This window comes from Gymnoscopelus microlampas (genome assembly GCF_963454915.1).
Source record: "Gymnoscopelus microlampas genome assembly, chromosome: 7".
Taxonomy (NCBI): Eukaryota; Metazoa; Chordata; class Actinopteri; order Myctophiformes; family Myctophidae; genus Gymnoscopelus; species Gymnoscopelus microlampas.
The window spans coordinates 24,898,129-24,920,733 of NC_139944.1; the positions used below are offsets into that span (position 1 = coordinate 24,898,129).

At 41.0% G+C, this 22,605-nt stretch overlaps 1 protein-coding gene and 1 long non-coding RNA gene across 2 annotated transcripts in view; both read left to right on the forward strand.

Moving 5' to 3' along the window:
* The window catches only part of LOC311049721, a 468,691-nt gene that overhangs the window by 183,124 nt on the left and 262,962 nt on the right, over positions 1 to 22,605 (forward strand). The window lies entirely within an intron of this gene.
* Positions 1 to 22,605, forward strand: part of LOC311049423 (TOX high mobility group box family member 2-like) — a gene marked incomplete at its 5' end in the record, with an annotated part of 184,338 nt that overhangs the window by 141,960 nt on the left and 19,773 nt on the right. Inside the window, 2 exons of the mRNA XM_084062995.1 lie at positions 10,637 to 10,927; positions 19,204 to 19,434. Coding sequence (XP_083919121.1) covers positions 10,637 to 10,927; positions 19,204 to 19,434 — 522 coding nt within the window. The remainder of the gene's footprint in view (positions 1 to 10,636; positions 10,928 to 19,203; positions 19,435 to 22,605) is intronic.

The following is a 22,605-nucleotide window of genomic DNA, read 5'->3' on the forward strand; positions in this document are numbered from 1 at the left end:
ATGAGCTTGTAGATCTGCTATTTTTGAAACAAAATTGTGAAAATGTGTGCAAATCTTTGAATATTATATATATGCATTTTTAACTCAAATCTTTGCTTCTGGGGGTCCCTGGCACAAAATATTTTGAGATGGGTGGTCCGCAGACAAATACAAATCATTGTGGGGGTCCTCAAGTGGTTCTCAAGTTTGAGAACCACTGATATTATAGTAACATAAGTTTATTTTGAAAAAAATTGTGTATAATGCTTTAAAAACATATACATTCAAAGATTTTCACGATTTTTCAAAAACAATAGCTGATCTACAAGCTTGTAGCACGGCACTCGGTGCTGCGCTCTGAGCTTATATATCTGCTATTTTTGAATAGCCCAAAGTACAAAATAATGGTTATAGCCACATATACGCTCATACTGTACATGCACACACACCATATAAAAGCTTTATAAGCCAAAAAAAGATGAATGAAGGGAAGGAGGGAAAAGGCAGAGAAGGGGGGGTATAGAGGAGGCATAACAGGGAGGGTGTGTGTGAAGCTTGAAGGCTCTTAGAGAAAAGGAGCTGTTAGCATTCTTTGCCCTGAGGGTGAATCAGGAGTAGCTTTGAGGGGCGACGCGGGGCCCCGCCGTTGGCTTCCCTTATACCACCTAAAGGCCCCTGTGTTTACCGCCGCGTTGCTCCGGCGCGGCGCGGCGCGGCGCGTTTGAAGGATCAGTCTCGAACGCGCCTCTAATTAAAGCTGTCATGGCTGGGCGCCTGCAGGGATAATGTTCTATTATTATAGTCATTTGTTTCAATTAAACGCTGGGTGATTTTACAATAGCTTGCCGTGAACCTGTGTGAGTGAGCCATCACTCTAAACAAGATGGCTCCAGTCAAGCAGGGAGCGGGGCGGGTGGGTGGAGAGAGAGAGAGAGAGGAGAGGAAGGAGAGAGAGAGAGAGAGAGAGGCTGAGGAAGGTCCCAGAGGCTCACAGAACCATTGATCATGACGCAGTTCAAACGGGGGGGCCGTATAGCAGGACGGGCTAGAGAGCCATAGTGATACGTACTGTACAGTACTGCTGGACGGAGGTCTTTAGAATAATAGACTTTGTTAAAAAGTACACACAGGCCCATATGGGTCCATTTTTTATACTTTCAGTGTTAAATTAACTCACCGGATTCTATTGTAGTGTATCCACCGACATAACTTTATCTATGCATTCCGTACAGCAGTGATTCTGTTTTTTTTCTTTTTTACATTAACCACTTGAACTCTATTATCCCTATTCTGAAGAGAACTTAAGCCAAAAATAGCAGATCTACAAGCTCACAACGCCTCGCAGAACTTGTAGATCTGCTATTTTCGACAAAGAGGTTTGGTGTTGTGTCTATGAAATCTATGAAAATACAATTTTATACAGTATGTAGTGGGGGTCCCTAGCTGCTTCATCTCTCTTTCAGCTAAGGGGTCCTTGCGCTAAAAAAACGACCCTTGCATTAGGCCACGGACCCCCATTTGATACTATTTCTTATCTCTTAGGTAACTATCGATACTTTTGCCATGGACCCTTTGGAACCCCCTGAAGGACCTCTGGGGGTCCCCAGACCCCATGTTGAAAAACCAGTGCTGAGTCAAGTGCTTGATGGGACTTAACCAGCACATCTAGACTTGATCAACTGATCAAGGATGTTTATTTGTTTTCTTCTTCAAAAATGTAAAATCATTTTCTGTGGGGTGGTTATTAGATCCATCCTTAATAAAAAGTGTTGAGAAGGATTGCTTTAACATTAGCGACTCAATTACAGTTTTCATTTGCGTGGCGCGTTGATGGAATGGAAATTGAAGTGACCCCGGTGCCGCCGCGAAGAAATACCAATAGAAATGGCTGTAATATTAGACAGCGCTAATAAGGCTGGAGTTGGAGTGCAACATCTATTGATTCTTTGGCAGAAGAGAGAGAGAGAGTCTTGTTTATTATGACGCTATAAAAACCTTGCATAGCAATCAACCCTCTAATTTAAATTAGGGCACGAGATGCCAATCTTGCATAAGAAAGCATAAGGACGGAGTAAGGTTATAGCCGTGTTCTCCCTCTCCTCTCCTCCGCTAGCGGGTCTCCTCTTTCTCCTTGTAGCCAGTGGTGGAAAAAAGTACTCAAATGTTTTACTTAAGTAAAAGTATCAATACTGCAATGTAGAAATACTCTGTTTTAAGTAAAAGTCCAGAATTCTAAATTTACTTGAGTAAAAGTACAAAAGTATTGGCATCAAAAGTACTCAAACGTTTGAAAATAGCAGATCTACAAGCTCACAACGCGTCGCGATGCGACGCGTTGTGAGCTTGTAGATCGGCTATTTTCAAATAGCCTATTATAAAATAGGGCTGAAGTGGTTACTGCACGTTTTATAATTTAATCATTTATATCTGCAAAGTAACTAGTAGCTAAAGTTTTCAAATAATAGTAGTGGAGTAAAAGTACAATATTTGCCTCTGAGATGGAGTAGAAGTAAAAGTACTGAAAATTGGAAATACTCCAGTAAAGTAAAAATACCTTAAAATTGTAATTTAAGTACAGTACTTGAGTACATGTAATTAGTTACTTAGTTACTTTTACACCACTGTCCTCCTCTCCTCTGGTTGAGCGGATCTCCTCTCTCTCTCCTTGTAGCTCTTTACAGAGCTCTACTCTGTGCTGATGGTCAAATCCCCTTAGCTAAATCAAATGGTGCAGCCAGGCAATTGGGGCGTCCGTGAAAACCATTTCAAAGGTAAGGTCAGCAGGAGCAGGGGGAACAATGGCTTTCTGATATTCCATCTCGCACACAATGTGCTACAACGTAATTGGAAAGCCTTTGTTATTTGACTCCCATTTGACTGTGATGTACAAGATGTGAATATAAACACGACAGGCCTAACGGAAGACCGGACGGGCCAGTTTGGGAGAGTGTGCGTCCACCGTCCACACACACTGTCCTGGCTTCACATCACTATAGTGGAGGAGGGTCTGGCTGTGGGGCTCATCACCCAAAAAAGCAATATCCAACTGTCCCCTACTGTAGCTAACTGCTGGGAGATGGATTCTGCTACTTTGGGGGGCATTTGGGGCTCTGTTTCCTCTCTCCCTCTCTTTCTCTCATGGCCTTCCTCACTTTGTCCGTCCGTCCTAAATGTATACTACTAGTGCTGTGGTCCTCAAAGTGGGTTGAGAGACCTTCAGGGTTTGCTTGAAGGTGGTTCAAGTGGACCCTGCGACTTTGTGGCAATTTTTTAAATTTCAGTGGTTCTCAAAACATAATAATTCAAGGACTTCACATAACTCTAAGTGTGTACAAATGGAAGCAAATGGACCCGCAGGGTCCACTTGAGGGTCGCAGGGTCCACTTGAACCACCTTCAAGCAAACCCTGAAGGTCTCTCAACCCACTTTGAGGACCACAGCACTAGTAGTATACATTTAGGACTATAGCTCTGTTTCTGGTCATATTTGTATGTCCATGGCAAAAAATAGAATTTTGACAAAAATGCGATGAACCCGGTTTCTACCTCTCTCCTCTCTTTCTCGCTGTCTCTCTTGCTCCCTCTCACTTTCTCCTCCTGGACTTTGGGCTCTCAAACAAACAACTACATTTCTAGAAGTCAAGTATGGCTATGACAACGTCCAAGACAAAACACACCATCTGCTTCACTTGTTGGTAGAGCTGGACTTCAGTGGGAACAACAGAACAGTACCGACTATTGTAACGTTCAGATGAAGTAATAGCAAAATGGCGTAAAAAATTACGCTGTGAGTGACAGAGCACTTCTTGTGGTTTATTATGTATTGGTAAAGGTTACTATGTGTTGAGAGATGAATGAGGTTGACAGAGTTAGTGACAGTGTTATCAGGGAAGCCATATGTCTTGGCGATAGAGGAAAGGTCTCATGATGTTTGCCTTTTTAAACCAGTGATTCTAAACCTTTTTTAATTCGATGGACCCCCATTTGATATGATTTTTAACTCTGGGACCTAGTTAAAAATGGGAAATCTACACGGTAAAATTAATTTAACTCAGAGACAGAGTACAAATGGAACCAGGTCCATTTGGTTCCTAACTGTCAATCGTCAATCATTTAGCTGGGGACCCCCTGGAACCCACCCTAGGACCCCTGGGGGTCCCCAGACATTGAGAACCAGTGTTTCAAACACTCTCCAATGAGAATGGATGAAATAACGCTGAATGGCAACAACATGAACCTAGATAAGATGAAATGCTGACTCTCAATACACTATATCTATCGCCATCTACAAAACCAGCTCCACTATAAAACTATAATGACTAACGGAGTTTAGATTATATTAGAAGATTCTTCTACTCTACTGTATGCACATTCAAAACATATATATCATATATCATCTTAAACATGTCCATATCCACATCAAATTAAAAGTAATTAAAAATGCAATTAAACACAATTCAATACAATGAAATACAGTTAAAACAATTAAATACAATTAAATACAGTTGAATACAATTAAATACAATTAAATCAAGTAAAATAAGAACACAATGCACATCCCCCTCTCTCAGCAAACCACGTGGATGATACCATTAGCCAGGAATTAGCATACAGTACCTATGGCAACCATCAACCGTTGTCAGATTCTTTCATAATATTTGTACAGCCGTCAGCCAGCGGCTTTATTTAGCCCGGGCCTGATGGAGCCGCTGATAACGTCTTGTTCTGTCTGTCTCACACAGGTGAAAAGACATTTAGACCAACAGACATTTAGAGAAAAAAAATGATTAGCAGGCAACCATCACAGTGTGAGTGGTTGACAGTATCGCCTCTGACTGATATATCGTTGCTGATGTCCAAAAACATTCCTTTTTTATCATTATTTTTACTCTCACAATGTGAGCTTGTAGATCTGCTATTTTTCACTACTTTTGTGTAACACTCTTTGTGTGATGTAGGGCCGTAATTTAGGTGGGGGAAAAAAACATAAAACGTTGAAATATGGAGATCTTCCCGACAGTGACGATATTACAGTATGTGGAGGGGGGTGCGTGCATCTTTTGGTATGTTTTAACTAGTGGTTCTCAAAAGTTTTCATGTCAAGGACCCCTACATTGATATGTACAGTATTTGGCCACGGAACCCCATCTGAAAAGATTTGATTTGCGTTGTTACATTTTTTTTCAACATTATTCCAAATTGTTCACAATTTTTCTGAAATAGCAGATCAACAAGCTCACAGACACGTAGTGAGCTTGTTGAATAGCCTACTTATAAAATAGGGTTAAAAGTGGTAAAAGCTGATTTTGATGCTACATTAACAAATAGTTCTGGGGACCCCCTGAAGCCCCCTCATGGACTCATGGCGGTCCCCAGACCCCACGTTAAGAATCACTGACTTTGACAACACCTACTCGGGGAACCATGCAAGCTGGGAACCATGCAAGCTGGGAACCATGCAAGCTGGGAACCATGCAAGTGGTGAATGCATGCCCCATCCTTGTATGCAATGCCTGTTGTACCTGTTGTGTGAGTGCTCGCTGAACCCATCGTCAGGTACCCAGTGCGCCACCCTTTAGGACAGGTGCAGGGTTCATCACATGTCTTATTTAGTTTTTACATGACATTATAATGTTCTTTGTTTTGATCATAAGACCCAATTACTGAATGTCAGTCTCCAGGTGTTCTTCAGTTTATGTATGACACTGATTTACTATGACACTACAGTATATGGCATATTAGGAGTCCACTAGGACAGTGGCTCTCTAACTTTTTATTTTCAAGGACGCCCATAACTCTTGAGTGTGTACAAATGGAACCAAATGGACCCGTAGGGTCCATTTGGTTCCATTAGTACACACTCAAGAGTTACAGACCTGTAATAGTCCATTTGGACCACCTTCAAGCAACCCTGTCCCTCAATTCAACCCACTTTGAAGATTCCAGGCACAGCACTAGTAGTATACATTTAGGGCTATATAGCCTGTTTCTGGTCATCTTTGTATGTCCATGGCAAAAACAGAATTTTGACAAAAATGTCCACCACTAAGCCGGCATGGCGATGAACCCTGGACAGGTGTAAGTGGGCACCGGCACTTATCGGGAGCGACGCAAGTCGGGAACGCATGGCCCACGCGCTCGCGTTGACCAGTAAAGATTTATAGAACCGCCCACGTGCCAGAATAGTCTCCATATTATGGTAAAACCTCCGTGAGCTTCTGATATCACAGACATCAGACGGCCAGCAAGGTTTTATACAACAGTCCGTGCATGTGCCAGAATGTGGTATTGCGCCTCGACCGCTAGGCCGCCTGGACAGCGGCAGCGCCAAGCCCCCCAGAGCCGCGGTAGAACAGTGAAGCTGCCGCGCCTGGTGGTCAAATCTGAGAATGCACTACTTCCGCATTTAAAAATGCTACTGCGCCTGCTCACAACCCAATATTGGTACCTCCGGCATAAGCATAGACCCAATGGACCTAATGTTATACTTCCGTCAGACTTCCGGGTGCTTCAAAACGCCACTGAGTAACTTTCATTGAAATGAATAGCTGGGGGCGGGGCAGTCCGCCCTCTAGATATATTATAACTCTATGGGCAGCGCCCCAGGATAATAAAAGAAATTGGGACGATATATTTAAATGATGGCCAATATATTTTAAAATAACAGTACATTGATGAGAGAAATAGGTTTGGGAGGAGGAGGAGACGGGGGAGTACATCACCTCCCGTTCGCTTGTTATACGCGGTTAAAAATAGCATGTTTCTCCAAAAATACATAGTAAAACACAGGAGCCGAGATACAGAATATTTCCCAAATACTTTAACCAGGAAGTGAATGCAGCAGTACATCTTTGGATCGCGTTATCTCCTGGTTCTCTGAAGATATTTAGTGTAGACAACATGAAAACAGGAGGGGGCCTAATAGAGAGCCCTGGCGGACTCTGATCAACTAAGTACAGTGCCGTATGTAGGGTTTAATTGGTTAATACTTGCCTAAGCAAGTCCTTTATTTATTTCCCCTTCGTCAGCCTTAACCTCTGCGCATGACATTTGCATAACTGTAACTTCCCACCGAGATTCATCAATTGCGTTTTTTTGCTTTGGCAACATCGTGGCGGCATATTGCACTTCTATATTTTTCCGCGCGATGACTGAGTTTGCCTTTTCTTCATTAGTTGGGATAGAACACTCAGCTGTAATGAAAAAGAGTTAAGGCTATGAAGTATGGGGCTGAATGTGAAAAATGGCAGAAGGAACGTGCGCTGGTTTTCACAGCAAATCAACAAATGCCATGAATTATTCCGTGTGATTGATGGCTGCAGTCAACCCCGCGCTCCACCACCCCTCCATGTCCTCAGAAGGTAGTTAATTATGTCTGGAGATGTCACGCGCTGTTCTATTCAACAATAATACGTCTTTTCAGTCGATAATAAAAGCCATACTGTAAAAGCTGGCTTTTTTTTTGGTGCTTTTTGTCAGGCAATTTACTTCACATCGGTTAAATAAAATCCCTGATTTCTGTGTGTTTATTTCTTTTTTACATTTTGTCCCAGTCCCCTATCTTATAAGGCCATAGACACCGGGTACAGTAACTAACAGTTCAACCTCTATGCCCACAGTAAAATCCTCGGTGCTCGTTTAACTCTAAAATGGACTTGAATGTGTTGGAGCGTGCGGGCTCTATTCTTTTTCATCACTCTGAAATGGACCCAAAAATACCTTTTCTGGTGTTTTTTTTACACCCAGAGTAACATTAACACTGAGGATTTTCCACTGTGCCGTGCTACTATTCTAACCGTCTATCCTCCGTGTTTATATGAAACATGCTGTGGCTCAGATTAAAGGGGTGACAATTTCGCCGGGAGGCTGTTGCTATGGAAATGGGGCCTGCTGTAGCTATGATAGGCCATTCATGTTTGATTAATTGGTTTTTCAATGCTTCTTGGTTTGTGAAGACCCTTAAAGAGCAGCTCCATGGAAAATGGAAAATTAATGGATTTCTATTTCTTTCTCTCCCCCCCCCTCCCCTCCCCCCGTTTTTCTGTCTTTCTCTCTCTCTTCTCTTTTTCTGGTTCTTTCCTCTCTTTTTCTTGCTGAGGATATTTTCCTGGTGTTTTAAGACGTGGGAATGATGGTGTTTTGAATTATGATTGGAAGTTGGAGGGTGCAGTAGTGGTGGTTGTAGGGGGGGGGGTATGGAGCATGGTTATTTGAAATGCAAAAGGAATGTCTTTGTTCACGGCTGCCTTTTGTTAGTAGCTGCTGAGGCAAACACGGAATCTAATGTCCTGTGAATATTAGAAGTTTTTCAAAGCCACAGCCACAGCCTCCTCTCTCTCTCTCTCTTTAACAGCATTACTTTGCAGTTGCATTTTTATTCCGGGCAACCTACTGGGACCAATTATGATTAGAGAGGCAAGCCTTCATCTCTGAACCTCATGCTCATGTTTATCAAGACCTCATATACGAGAGGCCTCTTTTCAATTTGATCTTTTTAGCACGGCGCTAATGTGTAATGTATTATTTAACTCATGAATGTTTAACGGCGCTAATAAATGCTAGTTCATCACTTTCTGATCTGTAAATTGCCAAACATTCTCCATTTATGCCGGCATTAACCCACTAAGACCGGGAACGGAATCTGTGTGTCATTTTTAGATTTCTTAGGCTATTCAAAAATAGCAGATCTACAAGCTCATAGTGCGGCACCGAGTGCCGCGCTATGAGCTTGTAGATCTGCTATTTTTTTTAAATCGCGACAATTTGTGCAAATTGTTGAATATATATATTTTTAAAGCAAACATTTGTAACTCAAATCTTTGCTTTCCCTGGAAAAACATATTTGACACATTTGAAAAAATATTTAAAAAATATATATATATTCAAAGATTTGCACACATTTTCACGATTTTTCAAAAATAGCAGATCTACAGGCTCATAGCGTGGCACTCTGTGCCACGCTATGAGCTTGTATATCTGCTATTTTTTGAATAGCCAAAGAAATTAAAAAAATGACACACAGATGCGTTCCCGGTCTAAATGGATTAAAAGCATACTTTGGTCCGTGTTCGAGTTACGCGTCCCGATGCATCTTGAAGAAAAGCTTTTGATGTAGTTATTATTGAAGATGTTTAAAGACCTCTTAAAAGCATAACTTTATGAAAGGTTAATGGCATCTGGGCTCAGTGGTAATCTTTGAAGGCAGTGTTCCCATTAGGAATTTCAATCTCTAATACTGATCAGTGTTTTGTTTCCATTTTGGATCGGAAATGGTCTTAAACCTGAAGGAGAGAGTGTATAATTTATAGTTAACTTGGTGTAAACACTGCTGAGTGCGGTTCATCTTTGCATGGGGCAAAGACAGATGTCTCTTGTTGGGTTCGGAGTCAACGTGATTATGTGATGAATGTGGTTGTTCTGGGACTGCATTGTGAACCATGGAGGAATCAGTTTGTGGGGCTGAGCAGATTACCATGGGGGGAAGAAAAAAGGACAGCGTGTTTCTCTTAAATTCATGACTATGATAAAAAGGGAAGATAGTGCATTTGATTAATCATTGTATGATGAACAATAGGTTGGTCAAGGGCGTTCATACTGCGGGATATCACTTGGTATTCAAAATTTCCCCCTAAAGCACAGTCAAGGTCACGACTGGAGTCAAGGTAACAACGAGCCATTTGGTTAAGAACCTCCACAAAAAAATGCGAGTTAGCAGAGAAAATGCATTTTATGTTAAAGGTGTTAGTCAGACCGCTGCAATGTTTCTCGCTTAATTAGTTAAAACGTGTCGTGAGCTTGTAAATCGTCTATTTTGGCTGAATTTTCCCCCCAGAATAGGGACGCTATAGGTTTCATCCTCCTATAACTTACCTTCTGGGTGGATGCTGGGTGGATGGTGAATAGAGGATGTCATAAACATAACATGCCCATTTACGGAGACTATAATAGGCTCTAATGCAGCCTGACAGCGTGTCGCGGGTTCAAATCCCGATCCCGACGACCTTTGCAGCGTGTCACTCCCCCGTCTCTCTCTCTCCCTGTTTCCTGTCAATCTCCACTGTGTGCATAAATAAAGGCAGAAAAAGACCCAAAAACAGATCTTAAAAGAAATATATATATATATCGTGTCCAACTTTAAACGGTGGACAAGGATTTCTACACACACTAATATTTGGCTAATTGGCATCTTTTTTTTCCTTTTGACTACTAGTTTTCCATTAAAGGCTATAACAGTGTCTCTAAAACTTTTTCATGTCAAGGACCCCCAAAATGATATGTATTTAGCCGCGACCCCCATCTCAAAATATTTTGTTCCAGGGACCCCCTTTGAGTCACAAATGTTCGCTTTAAAAAATATATATATATTCAAAGATTTGCACACATTTTCACGATTTTTCAAAAATAGCAGATATACAAGCTTGTAGCGCGGCACCCTAAGGCACCCAGAGACCCCTGGGTGTCCCCGGACCCCACTTTGAGAACCAATGCTATAGATAAAGGCAGGAAAAGCCCCAAAAACATATCTTTAAAAAAAATATATATCTATATCCTGTCCAACTTTAAACAGTGGACAAGTATTTCTACACAGACACACACACACACACAGTAATATTTGGCTAATTTGGCTAAAGCTGGTGTCTCTTCTCTCACCCTCTTAGATGCAGGAGATGGGTCTGGCCCACCATCAGCACCATCACCACCATCACCACCACCAGCACCACCCAGACGGACCCCCTCATTATGACCCCCGCCTCCCCCTGATAAACAGCTCCGCTAGGATACTGTCCAACCCCATGAGCGCCCTGTCCCAGCTAAACGCTCACGTGGGGCGGGGCGGGGGCGCCGCGCCCCCCACCCACCACGGGTCCCCCTCGCCCCCGGGGAGTAAATCGGCCACGCCCTCCCCCTCCAGCTCCAATCAGGAAGAGGAGACCGATCCTCATTCTAAGGTACTGGGTGTGGCCGTTAGAGCATTGGTTCTCAAAGTGGGGTCCGGGGACCCCCAGGGGTCCTTGAGGGAGTTCCAGGGGGTCCCCAGCTAAATGATGGATAGTTAGGAACCAAATGGACCCTTATGGGTCTGTAACTCTGAGAGTGTACAAATGGAACCAAATGGACCCTAACGGGTCCATTTGGTTCCATTTGTACACTCTCAGAGTTAAATTAACATTGATTTTACAAAATAAATTGGCGTCCCAGAGATAGAAATGCCATTAAATGGGGGTCCGTAGCCTAATGCATGTCAAACTGGGGGTCCTTCAAATAAAAATGGTTGAGAATCACTGCTACAGCCGTAAAAATCTTATCTTATGGGGGTCCCTGGGATATCTTTTCAAATGGGGGTCCATGGGCTAATAAGTGTCAATTTGGGGGTCCTTGGCACAAAAAAGTTTGAGAACCACTGCGTTAAAGACCACTTGGTTCTCAAATGTAGGGGACCGTAATGGCAGTGGTGGAAAAAGTACTCACATTTTTTTACTTGAGTGAAAGTGTCAATATTGCAAATGTAGAGATACTGTAGAATAAAAAAGTCCGGAATTCAAAATGTACTTGAGTAAAAGTACAAAAGTATTGGTATCAAAATGTATCAAAAGTCATCATCAAAAGTAGAAAGTACTCATTACGTAGAATGACCCATTTCACAAGTTTTCAAATGTATATGACGCATTGTGAGCTTGTAGATCTGCTATTTTCAAATCAAAATCTACAAAGTAACTAGTAACTAAAGTTTTCAAATAATTGTAGTGGAGTAAAAAGTACAATATTTGCCTCTGAGATGTAGTGGAGTAGAAGTAACCACCAGTGGACTCCAAATCGACCCTCACGGGTCTGTAACTCTGAGGTGTATCGGGTGTACAAATAGAACCAAATGGACCCTCATTTGTACACTCCCAGAGTTAAATGAACACTGTGGATTTTACAGGGGGTCCCAAAGATTACCCATTGTACACTCTCGGAGTTACAGACCCGTAAGGGGTCCATTTCGACCCCTAGGTGGGCCCACGGACCCGACGTTTGAGAACCAGTGCCATCTTATCCATATATAAAGGGATTGTGGATCCATCTCTTTTTAGTTTAATGGAAAAAAAATGTGTATGGACATGAAAAGATTTCCTATACTAACAGTAGGTCCAAAAAAAAAGCTATTTTTTTGCTTTGGATTATTATACAGTTTAGCATTTATTTATCTTTGGGAGGTGGATTCTGTTGGGTCTTGATGTTGCAATGAAAGTAAAGCTTTAGCCTTGCCTACTGTAGCTGACATAATCACTGCAGAGCGCTGTGCTTCCTTGGGGGGCTTGCAGGTGGTAGAGGAACAGGCAGGTATATGCTGGCAATGTCTCAGCTCACATGCTATAGGCATGGAGAGGTGTGATCTAGCGCATTCAGAACGCGTGTGTTTTTTTAGATTTGGGCTATAACTATTATTTTATACTTTGGGCTATTCAAAAATAGCAGATCTACAAGCTTCTTGTAAATCTGCTATTTTTTAAAAATCGTTAACATTTTGTGCAAATGTTTTAATTTATATATTTTTTTAAACAACATTTTTAACTCATATCTTTGCTTCTGGGGGGGGGGTCCCTGGAACAACATATTTTGATGTGGGTCGGCCGCCAAAATACATATCATTTTGGGGGTCCTTGACATGAAAAAGTTTGAGAACCACTGATAGCCTATAGCAACATAAGGTTTTTAGAAAACTGTTAGGATTTAAAAGACATTTGTAAAGAGTTGCACAAACGTTCACGATTTTTCACAAAATAACAGATACAAGCTCATAGCGCGGCACTCTATCTGCTATTTTTTGAAAAGCCAAAGAAATCTTAAAATGACACAGATGCTTTCCCGGTCTTAACAGATTAAAAGAGCAGAGGTGTGGTGTGGCATCGCTACGTTCATGCAGGTCAGGGACGGAGCAGGATTCTTTAGGGCAGACTCTCCACAGACACGTAATGAAACTACACGACTGACGGAAGTTGCAGATGCTTAAATCTTGCACAATGGATGTAATTTTCTTTACTAGCGATCAATATATACAAGTAAATAGTAGACACTGCTAACCTTTAACCTATTATAGTTAGTTATTTACACGTTGATAAAGTTGATAAAGTTATTGTTCTTATAGGTTCTTAGACTTCATTATACTACTGTGGGTTCAGGTTAGCTTTATTGTGATTCCAACCATATAGTGGAACAAAAAAAATTCTATAGCTCCGCAGTGCAACATGAGAAACAAGACAGGGACTTAGAATGTATGTATCTCATCTCAACTATTGTCACATTATAGCAATATAACAATAATCATCATAAATGAATTAACCACTCTCAAACTAGCGTCCCTGTTTTGGGTATGTCAATATAAGCAAAATATATATATAATACATTTCGATTTCAAAAGATATATACGCTTATGAGCTTGTTTATTGGCTATTTATGCTATTTTTCAAAATATAGAATAGGGCTTAAGTGTTATATAGTATACCTTAAAAATGAATGCATACACAATAGACTGTAAATGTACAGCTTCAGTATAAACACTTTCAGTGTAACAGCGTTGGAGCTGAGCAGATTGAATGTGCAGACTGCATAACCTGGCGAGTTTGAAAAAACAGCGTTGGTGAATATTCCTCTCCCCATTCTTTGGCTCCCGAGAAATGTCAGACAGTCTCAAGCAATGGTTGCAGTTTTGCTGTTGGCGCTGGTAATTGGTAAAACAACAGAGCACACAATGTATTTGTATTTTTCATTTTGCACACCTCCTGCACATACTGTATGTTTTTTTTGGACAGTTATCTTGCTCAGAACTGCTGCAGCTCAGAACGTAATATTTAATGCTTTTGCACCATACAGTATACTTCTGCTGCATGTATCTTTATTTTTCAATCCTAAATTGTCTGTATATATATTTATATAGTTTTTTAAAAGTATTATTCAGAATTTTCAGCAACACAAAGTTCCCACTTTACACAATAGAGACACTTTATTACTTATTGGTGCTAATTATAGTAGGTTGTTAGCACAATCTTGCGGATCCCGCCACAGCAACATTTCACACACATACTGGTATGAATGAGTGTGACAAATAGAGCTAGTGGAAAAAAAATGAAAAAAGAAAGTAATACTGCTGCTGAAAATCCATCAATGAATCGTTTGTTTGTTCTAATTTGCTTATCAAGTGAACAACTGTGAGGGCACACAGTTCCAAACATTTTTAAATGTAATTTTTCCTGAAGCAATCCTGTTAACCCATTAAGACCTGAGGTTACGATTCTACAAAATATTTTTAAAACAAAATATATATATATATATTCAAAGATTTGCACAAATGTTCCAAAAATAGCAGATCTACAAGCTCATAGCGCGGCACCGAGTGTCGCGCTATGAGCTTGTAGATCTGCTATTTTTTAACAGCCAAAGAAGTCTAAAAATGACACACAGATGCGTTAATAAAGTCCATTTTATGACATCATGGGAGGGATGGTCACATCGGCCGTTTCGACCCCATAGCTCGGGAGGAAACGTTGCCACTTTAACTGTGCTGATTGGTCAGCTGCCGTATTACCCCTGGGAAGATACAGCTTTGGCTTGCATTGATTGGTCAGGAGCTGTATCAGCCCTACGGGTTATACTGTATGGAAGCCTGGCCAATCAGCTCCAAGCTCATCACCCTATCTCTCCTTTTATCACTCGTCTTATCTCGTCTTAACTCGTCTTATCCAGGTCAAATAAGTATATCATAAGCTATAGTAAGAGTATAGAAAACAACACAATAAAATATAAATGATTTGATGACATTAAATACAAATGTATATCTTCCGCCCTAGTTTGTCTAAATGTATATTTCTTCCTATTAATGTGTGTACATTATATGTCCATGTAAGTTTGTGTCCTTTTACCATATCGTCGGTGTCCAGCCGGGACCAGCTAACTCCATTTTCAGTTTTTTTTTTTTTTTCATAAATCGACGCTATTGAACACCCTTCACATCTGTGTAAAAAATCTAAACATTTGAACCAATGAAAAGTATTAAAAAGCGCCTCAGACGAAAACTCCCAACTCCATTGGATCCTCAAACTGTCCGTCAAAAACAAACAACTCCCCCCTCTCCTCTACACAGTGCTACAGCACAGCATTAGCAGTGCGCGGTGCGCAGTGAACGAGGAGGAACAACACGTAAACAGACTCCCCGTAGTCTGTTAAAACTATGCACCTGTACCCGTTGTGTACCTGTTTATCAAACAGCACTGACGCTAATGTTATGAAAACAAGTAATTATATTTCTAAAATCTATGAAGTGTTTAATGAGGAGAGCATTGTGATAAGAAGAAAGACGTTCATAGCATTTCTGTCGCGCTAGTGTTCTACTACCTCTTAGCAGAAGTTATTGTAATATTTAAAGTCCTGTTTATTATTGTAGGCCTATATAATAAGTGTCATGAAGCATCAGGGCATTAATTCACACGTTGTTGTGATGCATTGTGAGCTTGGAGATCCATTGTTAGCTTTTGGGAATCTGTACCCTTTTGAAACCTCTCTCAGCAGCGAGTGGAGCTACTGTTGTTTGGACACCTAACTCCATTTCAGCTTGATTTCTGCTCGTCTGTAACTTCTAACTCCACTCGTGCTGGGTAAAGTGTTGATTTACCCGCGATTTGGGTAAAGTGTTGATAATATAATGACACATGCAGGTATCTCACAATATATACAGTCACTATACCAACTTTGACGAGGTAGTATTGCTTTGTTTTAAAAATATAAGGTTTTCTTCATTTTCTGAAAAACGTATATTTTGTTTTTTCGTTTCCTGAACAATGAGCGTTTTGGAGTTAGCAGTTTCGGGCTGGACAGCAGAGATATGTGCCTCATGCTTGGCAGCGAGGTGACATTAAGAACTGATTTACGGTTGTGTTCCAGTCTCGCGCACTGAAAATAGCCGATCTACAAGCTCACAACGGGGATTACAAATGACTATTGCAAATGAGACAAATGAGAATTAAATAGATGTAATTCCCTAAAATGTAATGCTAAACACACAGAAAGGGCCTTTCTGTGTGGAGTTTGCATGTTCTCCCCGTGTCCCCTAGGGTAGTAGGTACCCTCACAAAAAACGTGCAATAATCTCTATACTGCCTCCCCCTGGTCAGAACTGGTTGGAATAACGTGTTCCTTCAACGCGCTACTGTACGTCCAACCGGGGTAACTCCACCCTGTCAGGTGATAAGAAGCGTTGAAGGAAGCATGAGCTCAGTTCGGGGCTCTCCCCAGGCTGGCAGAGGGAGAGTAGTGCCCAGGATTACAAGCTTAGGCATTGACACTGGGTGGAAAAAAATAGGGTTACAAAATCGTGGGCTAAAAGAATTTGGGGAAAAAAACTAAAAACGAATGACTATTACAGCACGAATTACTGTCATGTACTAACAGTAATTAGTAACCCCTGAGGGTTATAGCCCTTAATATCCAGAGTATTCGGATATACTCGCTCGGCAGGCTGGTACTTGAACATAATTTCAATATTCAGATGCTTCATTTAACCCATTTAAACCGGGAACGCATCTGTGCAACCACTTAAACCATTATGTTATACTTTAGGCTATTCAAAAATAGCAGATCTACAAGCTCATAGCGCGGCACCGAGTGCCGCGCTAGGAGCTTGCAGATCTGCTATTTTTTAATATTCTTGGAACATTTTGTGCAAATCTTTGAATACACATATTTTTGGGAAACAACATTTTTAACTCAAATCTTTGATTCTCGGGGGTCCCTGGAACAACATATTTTGAAGGGGATCGGCGGCCAAAAACATACCATTTTGGGTGGTCCTTGACATGGAAAAAGTTTGAGCACCACTGATATAACAACAATAGTTTTTCAGAAAAATTAAGACATTTGTTGAGACGTTTTACAGTTACAAATGTTCGCTTTAAATATATATTCAAAGATTTGCACTTTTTTTTTCAAAAATAGCAATGAGCTTGTATATCTGATATTTTTTATAATAGCCAAAGAAATCTAAAAATGACACAGATGCGTTCCCGGTCTTAACGGGTTAAATACTGTATGTTATTTTGTTCAGTGCATAGCCGTGTCGTGTCTGCATGCAGAGCTGCTGAGGAGAGATTCTGCTTTCAATTGGCTCCCATGTTAATCTGCCGCCAGCAGCTTGTGGGTGTTTTGGCTAGTGTTGTGTGGGAGTGATTGTATTGGGTAGTTGTCCCCTTCGGCTAAATGGACTTAGTGATCTTTATAAATTCTTCCCGTCTATGAACAGAAACCGCTTCACTAGAACAATGTTGATGTAAGTGAGAGATTAGCTGAAATTATTATCATTATGCGTTTATTTTATTTTTACATAGAGATAGATGCGCTATCATATAAACCAGTGGTTCTCAAAGTGGGGTCCTTGAGGGGGTTCCAGGGGGTCCCTGTCAAAATGTGTTAGTATTGCATCAAAATTTGTTTAACCACTTTAATCTTATAAATATTGGCTATTTGAAATAGCTTGTAGATCTGCTATTTTACTGCCTATCAGTATTTACATTTTTTTTAAATGTTGAATATTTCTGAGACATTTTAACAACACAGATCTTGTATGGGGGTCCTCGGCACAACATGTTTTCAGATGGGGGTCCACGGCCTAATACATAGTTATTTGGGGGTCCTGGACATGGAAATGTGAGAACCACTCAACTAATCAAGTTTAACGCTCTCTTTGTCACGTTCTCATTTCCTTAGAGACAAGATGCCAGTGCCATGTAGTTTATAATCTATGCCAGTGAAGTTTTGGCGATGGCGTAATAAACATACATTATGTATTTTACAAGGAAAACATATCAGTGTGGACGTAGCCTCAGTTTTGTCATTTATCAGAGTATGCAAATGGTCGCATGCAGTGATACCACAAGAACAGGAAGTTATTCTATTAAAACAATATTTTCTTGACTATACTTCCCCACTGCTATGACTTTTTTGACCGTCCACATACAGTATGAATAAAAAAACGATTACCATCTCTCCTATCAGTGAGCAGTTCCATTTGCCTCTTTCCTAATTCATTCTACTGCCACATCAAAGCCAAAAATGTGCTTTTCTGAGTACTTTTTGCCCCATTGCATGGAAGTCATCATAACGCATCACACTGTGAACAACTGAAAACCATCACATTGAATATACCACCAAACAGGTATATATTTCAAAAAGGTTTAATAAATTCAGCGAATCGATTTGTTTTTGATACATTTATTGATGGGGAATGAAAAAAGGAAGTTAAAAGAAAAGGAGTTGGCAGAAACATGTTATTCTGCACATTTATGAAGTGGTTACAGCCAGGGAAACGTCGTTATAAGGATATCATGCTGACTGGCTATACAGACGTTGAACACGGATATCAAATTATGTGTGTGTGTATCTATCTGTCTATTTACAGTATATTCAAAGAGTTGCACAAATGTTCACGATTTTTCAAAAATAGCAGATCTACAAGCTCGCCACTCGCTATGAGCTTGTATATCTGCTGTTTTTGTCTAGCCAAAGAAATCTAAAATGACAGAGATGCGTTCCTGGATTGAATGGTTAAGATCAGTCATTCTTTTAGGTTAGTTTTGAGTTTGGTTAAGGAATCAATATCTTTAATGGCATTTGGTAAGGCGTTCCACGTGGCAGCATAGTAGAACGCATTTCCCCCCATGTTTGAGGTGAACGCGGTCAGATGAGCTCCCTCTGGTGTTATGCTTTGTCTATTTTTTTGGGGTCCATCATGGCATGTCAAAGTTTGGGAACCCCCCTGGACAGTGGTTCTCAACCAGTGGTCCGGGGACCAACAGTGATCCTTGGGGGGGTACCAGGGGGTCCCCAGCTAAATTAGTTAACATAGCGTCACAATCATTTTAACCACTTAGCTTTGGCTATTCAAAAATAGCAGATCTACAAGCTCATAGTGCGGCACCGAGTGCCGCGCTATGAGCTTGTAGATCTGCTATTTTTGAAAAATCTCCCAAATGTGTGCATATCTTTGAATATATATATTTTTTAAAGCGAACATTTTTAACTCAAATCTTTGCTTCTGCGGGGTCCCTGGCACAAAACATTTTCAGATGGGGGTCCGCCGGCCAAATGTATATCAATTTAGGGGTCCTCGGCATGATAAAGTTTGAAAACCACTGCCCTTTCTCTCCAGTATCAATAAACTGTTTTGTGTCTTCGTGTCGCGCTGATGTTCTTCCAGATCACGGGGGAGAAGAGGCCTTCATCGGAGATGATGAAGCCCAAACCCAAACCCCAGAAGAAGAAGAAGAAGAAGGACCCCAACGAGCCCACCAAGCCCGTGTCGGCCTACGCTCTGTTCTTCAGAGACACCCAGGCAGCCATTAAAGGATCGAATCCCAACGCCACCTTCGGAGACGTCTCCAAGATAGTCGCCTCCATGTGGGACGGACTGGGAGAGGAGCAGAAACAGGTGTGTAACTGTAGAAAAAGTCAGTGGTGGAAAGCAACTAAGTACATTTACTTAGTACTTAAGTACACTTTTTGAGTATTTGTACTTTACTTGAGTATTTCCAATTTCCAATACTTTTACTTCTACTCCACTACATCTCAGAGGCAAATATTGTACTTTTACTCCACTACAATTATTTGATTACTTTAGTTGCTAGTTATTTTTTAGATTTTGATTATTATTACAAAACATGCAGTAACCACTTCAGCCCCTATATACATTTATATACAAAGTACTCCTCCGAGGAGTACTACTCGGAGGAGTACTACTCGGAGGCATTTAGTTCCAAAAGTGTGTTTTGCTAAAATTGACTTGCTGGTGGCGTTATAACAGGCCAATGTGAAAAGGGTGGCATTTCTTCCTCAGCCTAGTGGGAATGTGCATGCAAAATGTCACGGAAATCGCACACTGCGTTCATGATTTGAGGCATTTTGTTCAAAACGGACCTATCCTGACAACTTTGGAAGCCAATGTTAGCCAATCAGGATGCAATATAAAAATTTGGACAGATCAGTCTTGATCACATGACTATAGAGATAATGTGTACCGATTTGCCTGATTTTCACATGTGAGTAATATGTATATTTTTCTTTTTTCAAAAGTCAGCCTCCTGGTGGCGCTATAAAAGGCAAATGTGAAAAATGCAGGGCATAGTTTGTTCCTTGGCCTCTAAAAACTTTTGAAACTTTTGAAAATAGGGACGCCAGGTTGAAATGGGTTGAAAATCTGTATACAGCGGCTCCATATTTGCCGATACCGATGTCGTCAAAAAAGTGACTGATATATCCTTCTGGCCCTATAGTTGCTAAATCCGTGAGCAATCCATTGTCACATCATTATCAAAGCGTTGGAATTACATAGCATTTTGACAGAGCTTACATCAATTAGCGACAGAAAAGCTGACCAACACATATGTATAAGCCAGTTAAAGCCTATGCATTGCATTGGGACTGAGCATAAATTAATACAGCAGTGGTTCTCAAACGTTTTAATTTCAAGGATAACTCTGAGAGTGTACAGATTACGGGTCCATTTGGTTCCTATTTGTACACTCTCAGAGTTACAGACCTGTAAGGGACCATTTGGAACCCCTTCAAGGAACCCTGAGGGTCCCTGGACCTCACTTTGATAACCCCTTGGACTACAGTGACAGTAGACGCAGTGTTAAAGATTTTAATATAAACATGTCCCCCCCCCCTCTTCGTTGTTTGCATTCCAGGCCAACAGACTGAGATTCAAAGCGGCCACACGGCATATAGTTCACAGTAACAAATGATGCTGTGAAATGAGTAGAAAACGAGACTGTCTGATGATGGCGGTGGCGAGCAGACTCATATTTTTAGAATATCCAGTCGGCGGGCCGCAGCCTATTGGCTGTCAAATAAAAGCAGCTGTCTCCATGACAAAGTACAGCCCGTTCTCCTCAGCCTCAGCCTCAACTGTCCACCAGACCCCATCTAGCATCTATAGCCGTGTCCCCAGTCCCCTGTGGTGGGAAGGAACCGAGTATATGTACTCAAGTACCGTACGCGAATTTTTCGAGGTACTTTTACTTTCCAAAAATATATATATATTCAAAGATTTGCACACATTTTCATGATTTTTCAAAAATAGCCAAAGCATCAAATAATGGCCATCTCAGAGGCAAATGTTGTACTTTACACTTCACTACAATTATTTGACAGCTTTGGTTACTAGTTACTTTGCAGATTTAGCTCATTACAAAGCATGCATTAATCCCTGTTTTATGCTTTGGCCATTCGAAAAATAGGCAAAATAAAAATTGAACACTTGGAAAAAAAACATGATGAGCACTTTTGCTTTTGGTGCTAATGCGATGCGATGCAAGAGTGCGGTCTAGCCAACACCAACTCGGGACTCCTGAACGCATATTTTTGACGCCTGTACTTTTGTACTGGCGTCTAATACACACATTTCACGCCAGTTGCTACAGACAGACAGTTGCTACAGACAGACAGTGGTGTAATGGTGGGGGGGGTTTTCGGCGGTATGACGTTCTACCGTGCACGAGCGTGTGCCGTACCTGCGCGTGAAAAAATACTGGCCACACGCCGTGGTGTCTCGTGCAACGACCAAAACACCACTGGCCGCAGAGTATTTCTACATTGTCGTATTGCTACTTTTACTTAAGTAAAAAAAAAAGAAGATCCGAGTACTTCTTTCACCCCCCCCTCCCTCCTATACCGCCAAACCTACTTTATAACAGCGGACTTTGGAGGCCGTCTGTCCCTTTTATTTGCAGTTAATTTTTGCTGCCTTCACCGCGCCTCTTCACCATGAATCTTCATTTCACCGCTGACACCCTTGAATGTGAATTCCTCATTTCCTGTCCTTTTATTTATATCTGTTGCCTGGTGATTTGATCATGCTGGGAATACGAGATTAGCAATTGCCTCGTCCTTGGTTTTGCCTCAAGGACATCTGCTCCTGAAATGTTATTGTTTGTGCTTCTTAACCCCTGGTGTACCGGGGCTGCTTTGCTCAAGCCCAGGTTGTTACTCTAATAGGGGGGAGCTGGCAGGGAGCTGGCTCTTCTGGTGGCGGTGATTAGGGGTTAATCAAACTAATCAATGTAATCGATTATAGACAAATAATTGATCATTGAGCGTTTAATAAAATAATCGATTAATAATGAATCCCTGTTTTGGGCATGCCATTCAGTATAGGAGAGAATAAAAAATGTAAATAAAATTAAACTTTCAAAAATAGCTGACCTGCAAGCTTATAAATCAGCTATTGTCACTATATTTTCACCATACTGTTGTGCGACAAAGCATAAAATAGGGCTGAAGTGGTTAATTGATTCATTGATCTTTAACCCATTAAGACCTGAAGCCAATTCTACAAATATATTCTAAATCCCAACAGTATTCTGGAAAAAAACAATATATTCAAAGATTTGCACATATTTTCAAGATTTTTCAAAAATAGCAGATCTACAAGCTCATAGCGCGGCACTCGGTGCCGCGCTATGAGCTTGTATATCTGCTATTTTTGAATAGCCAAAGTGTAAAATAATGTTTTTTGCAAATGCAAAAAGTGACAGGGTTAAACAAATTAATGATCAAAAAAGTAATTGATTGAATAATGCGACTATAAAATAATGGATAG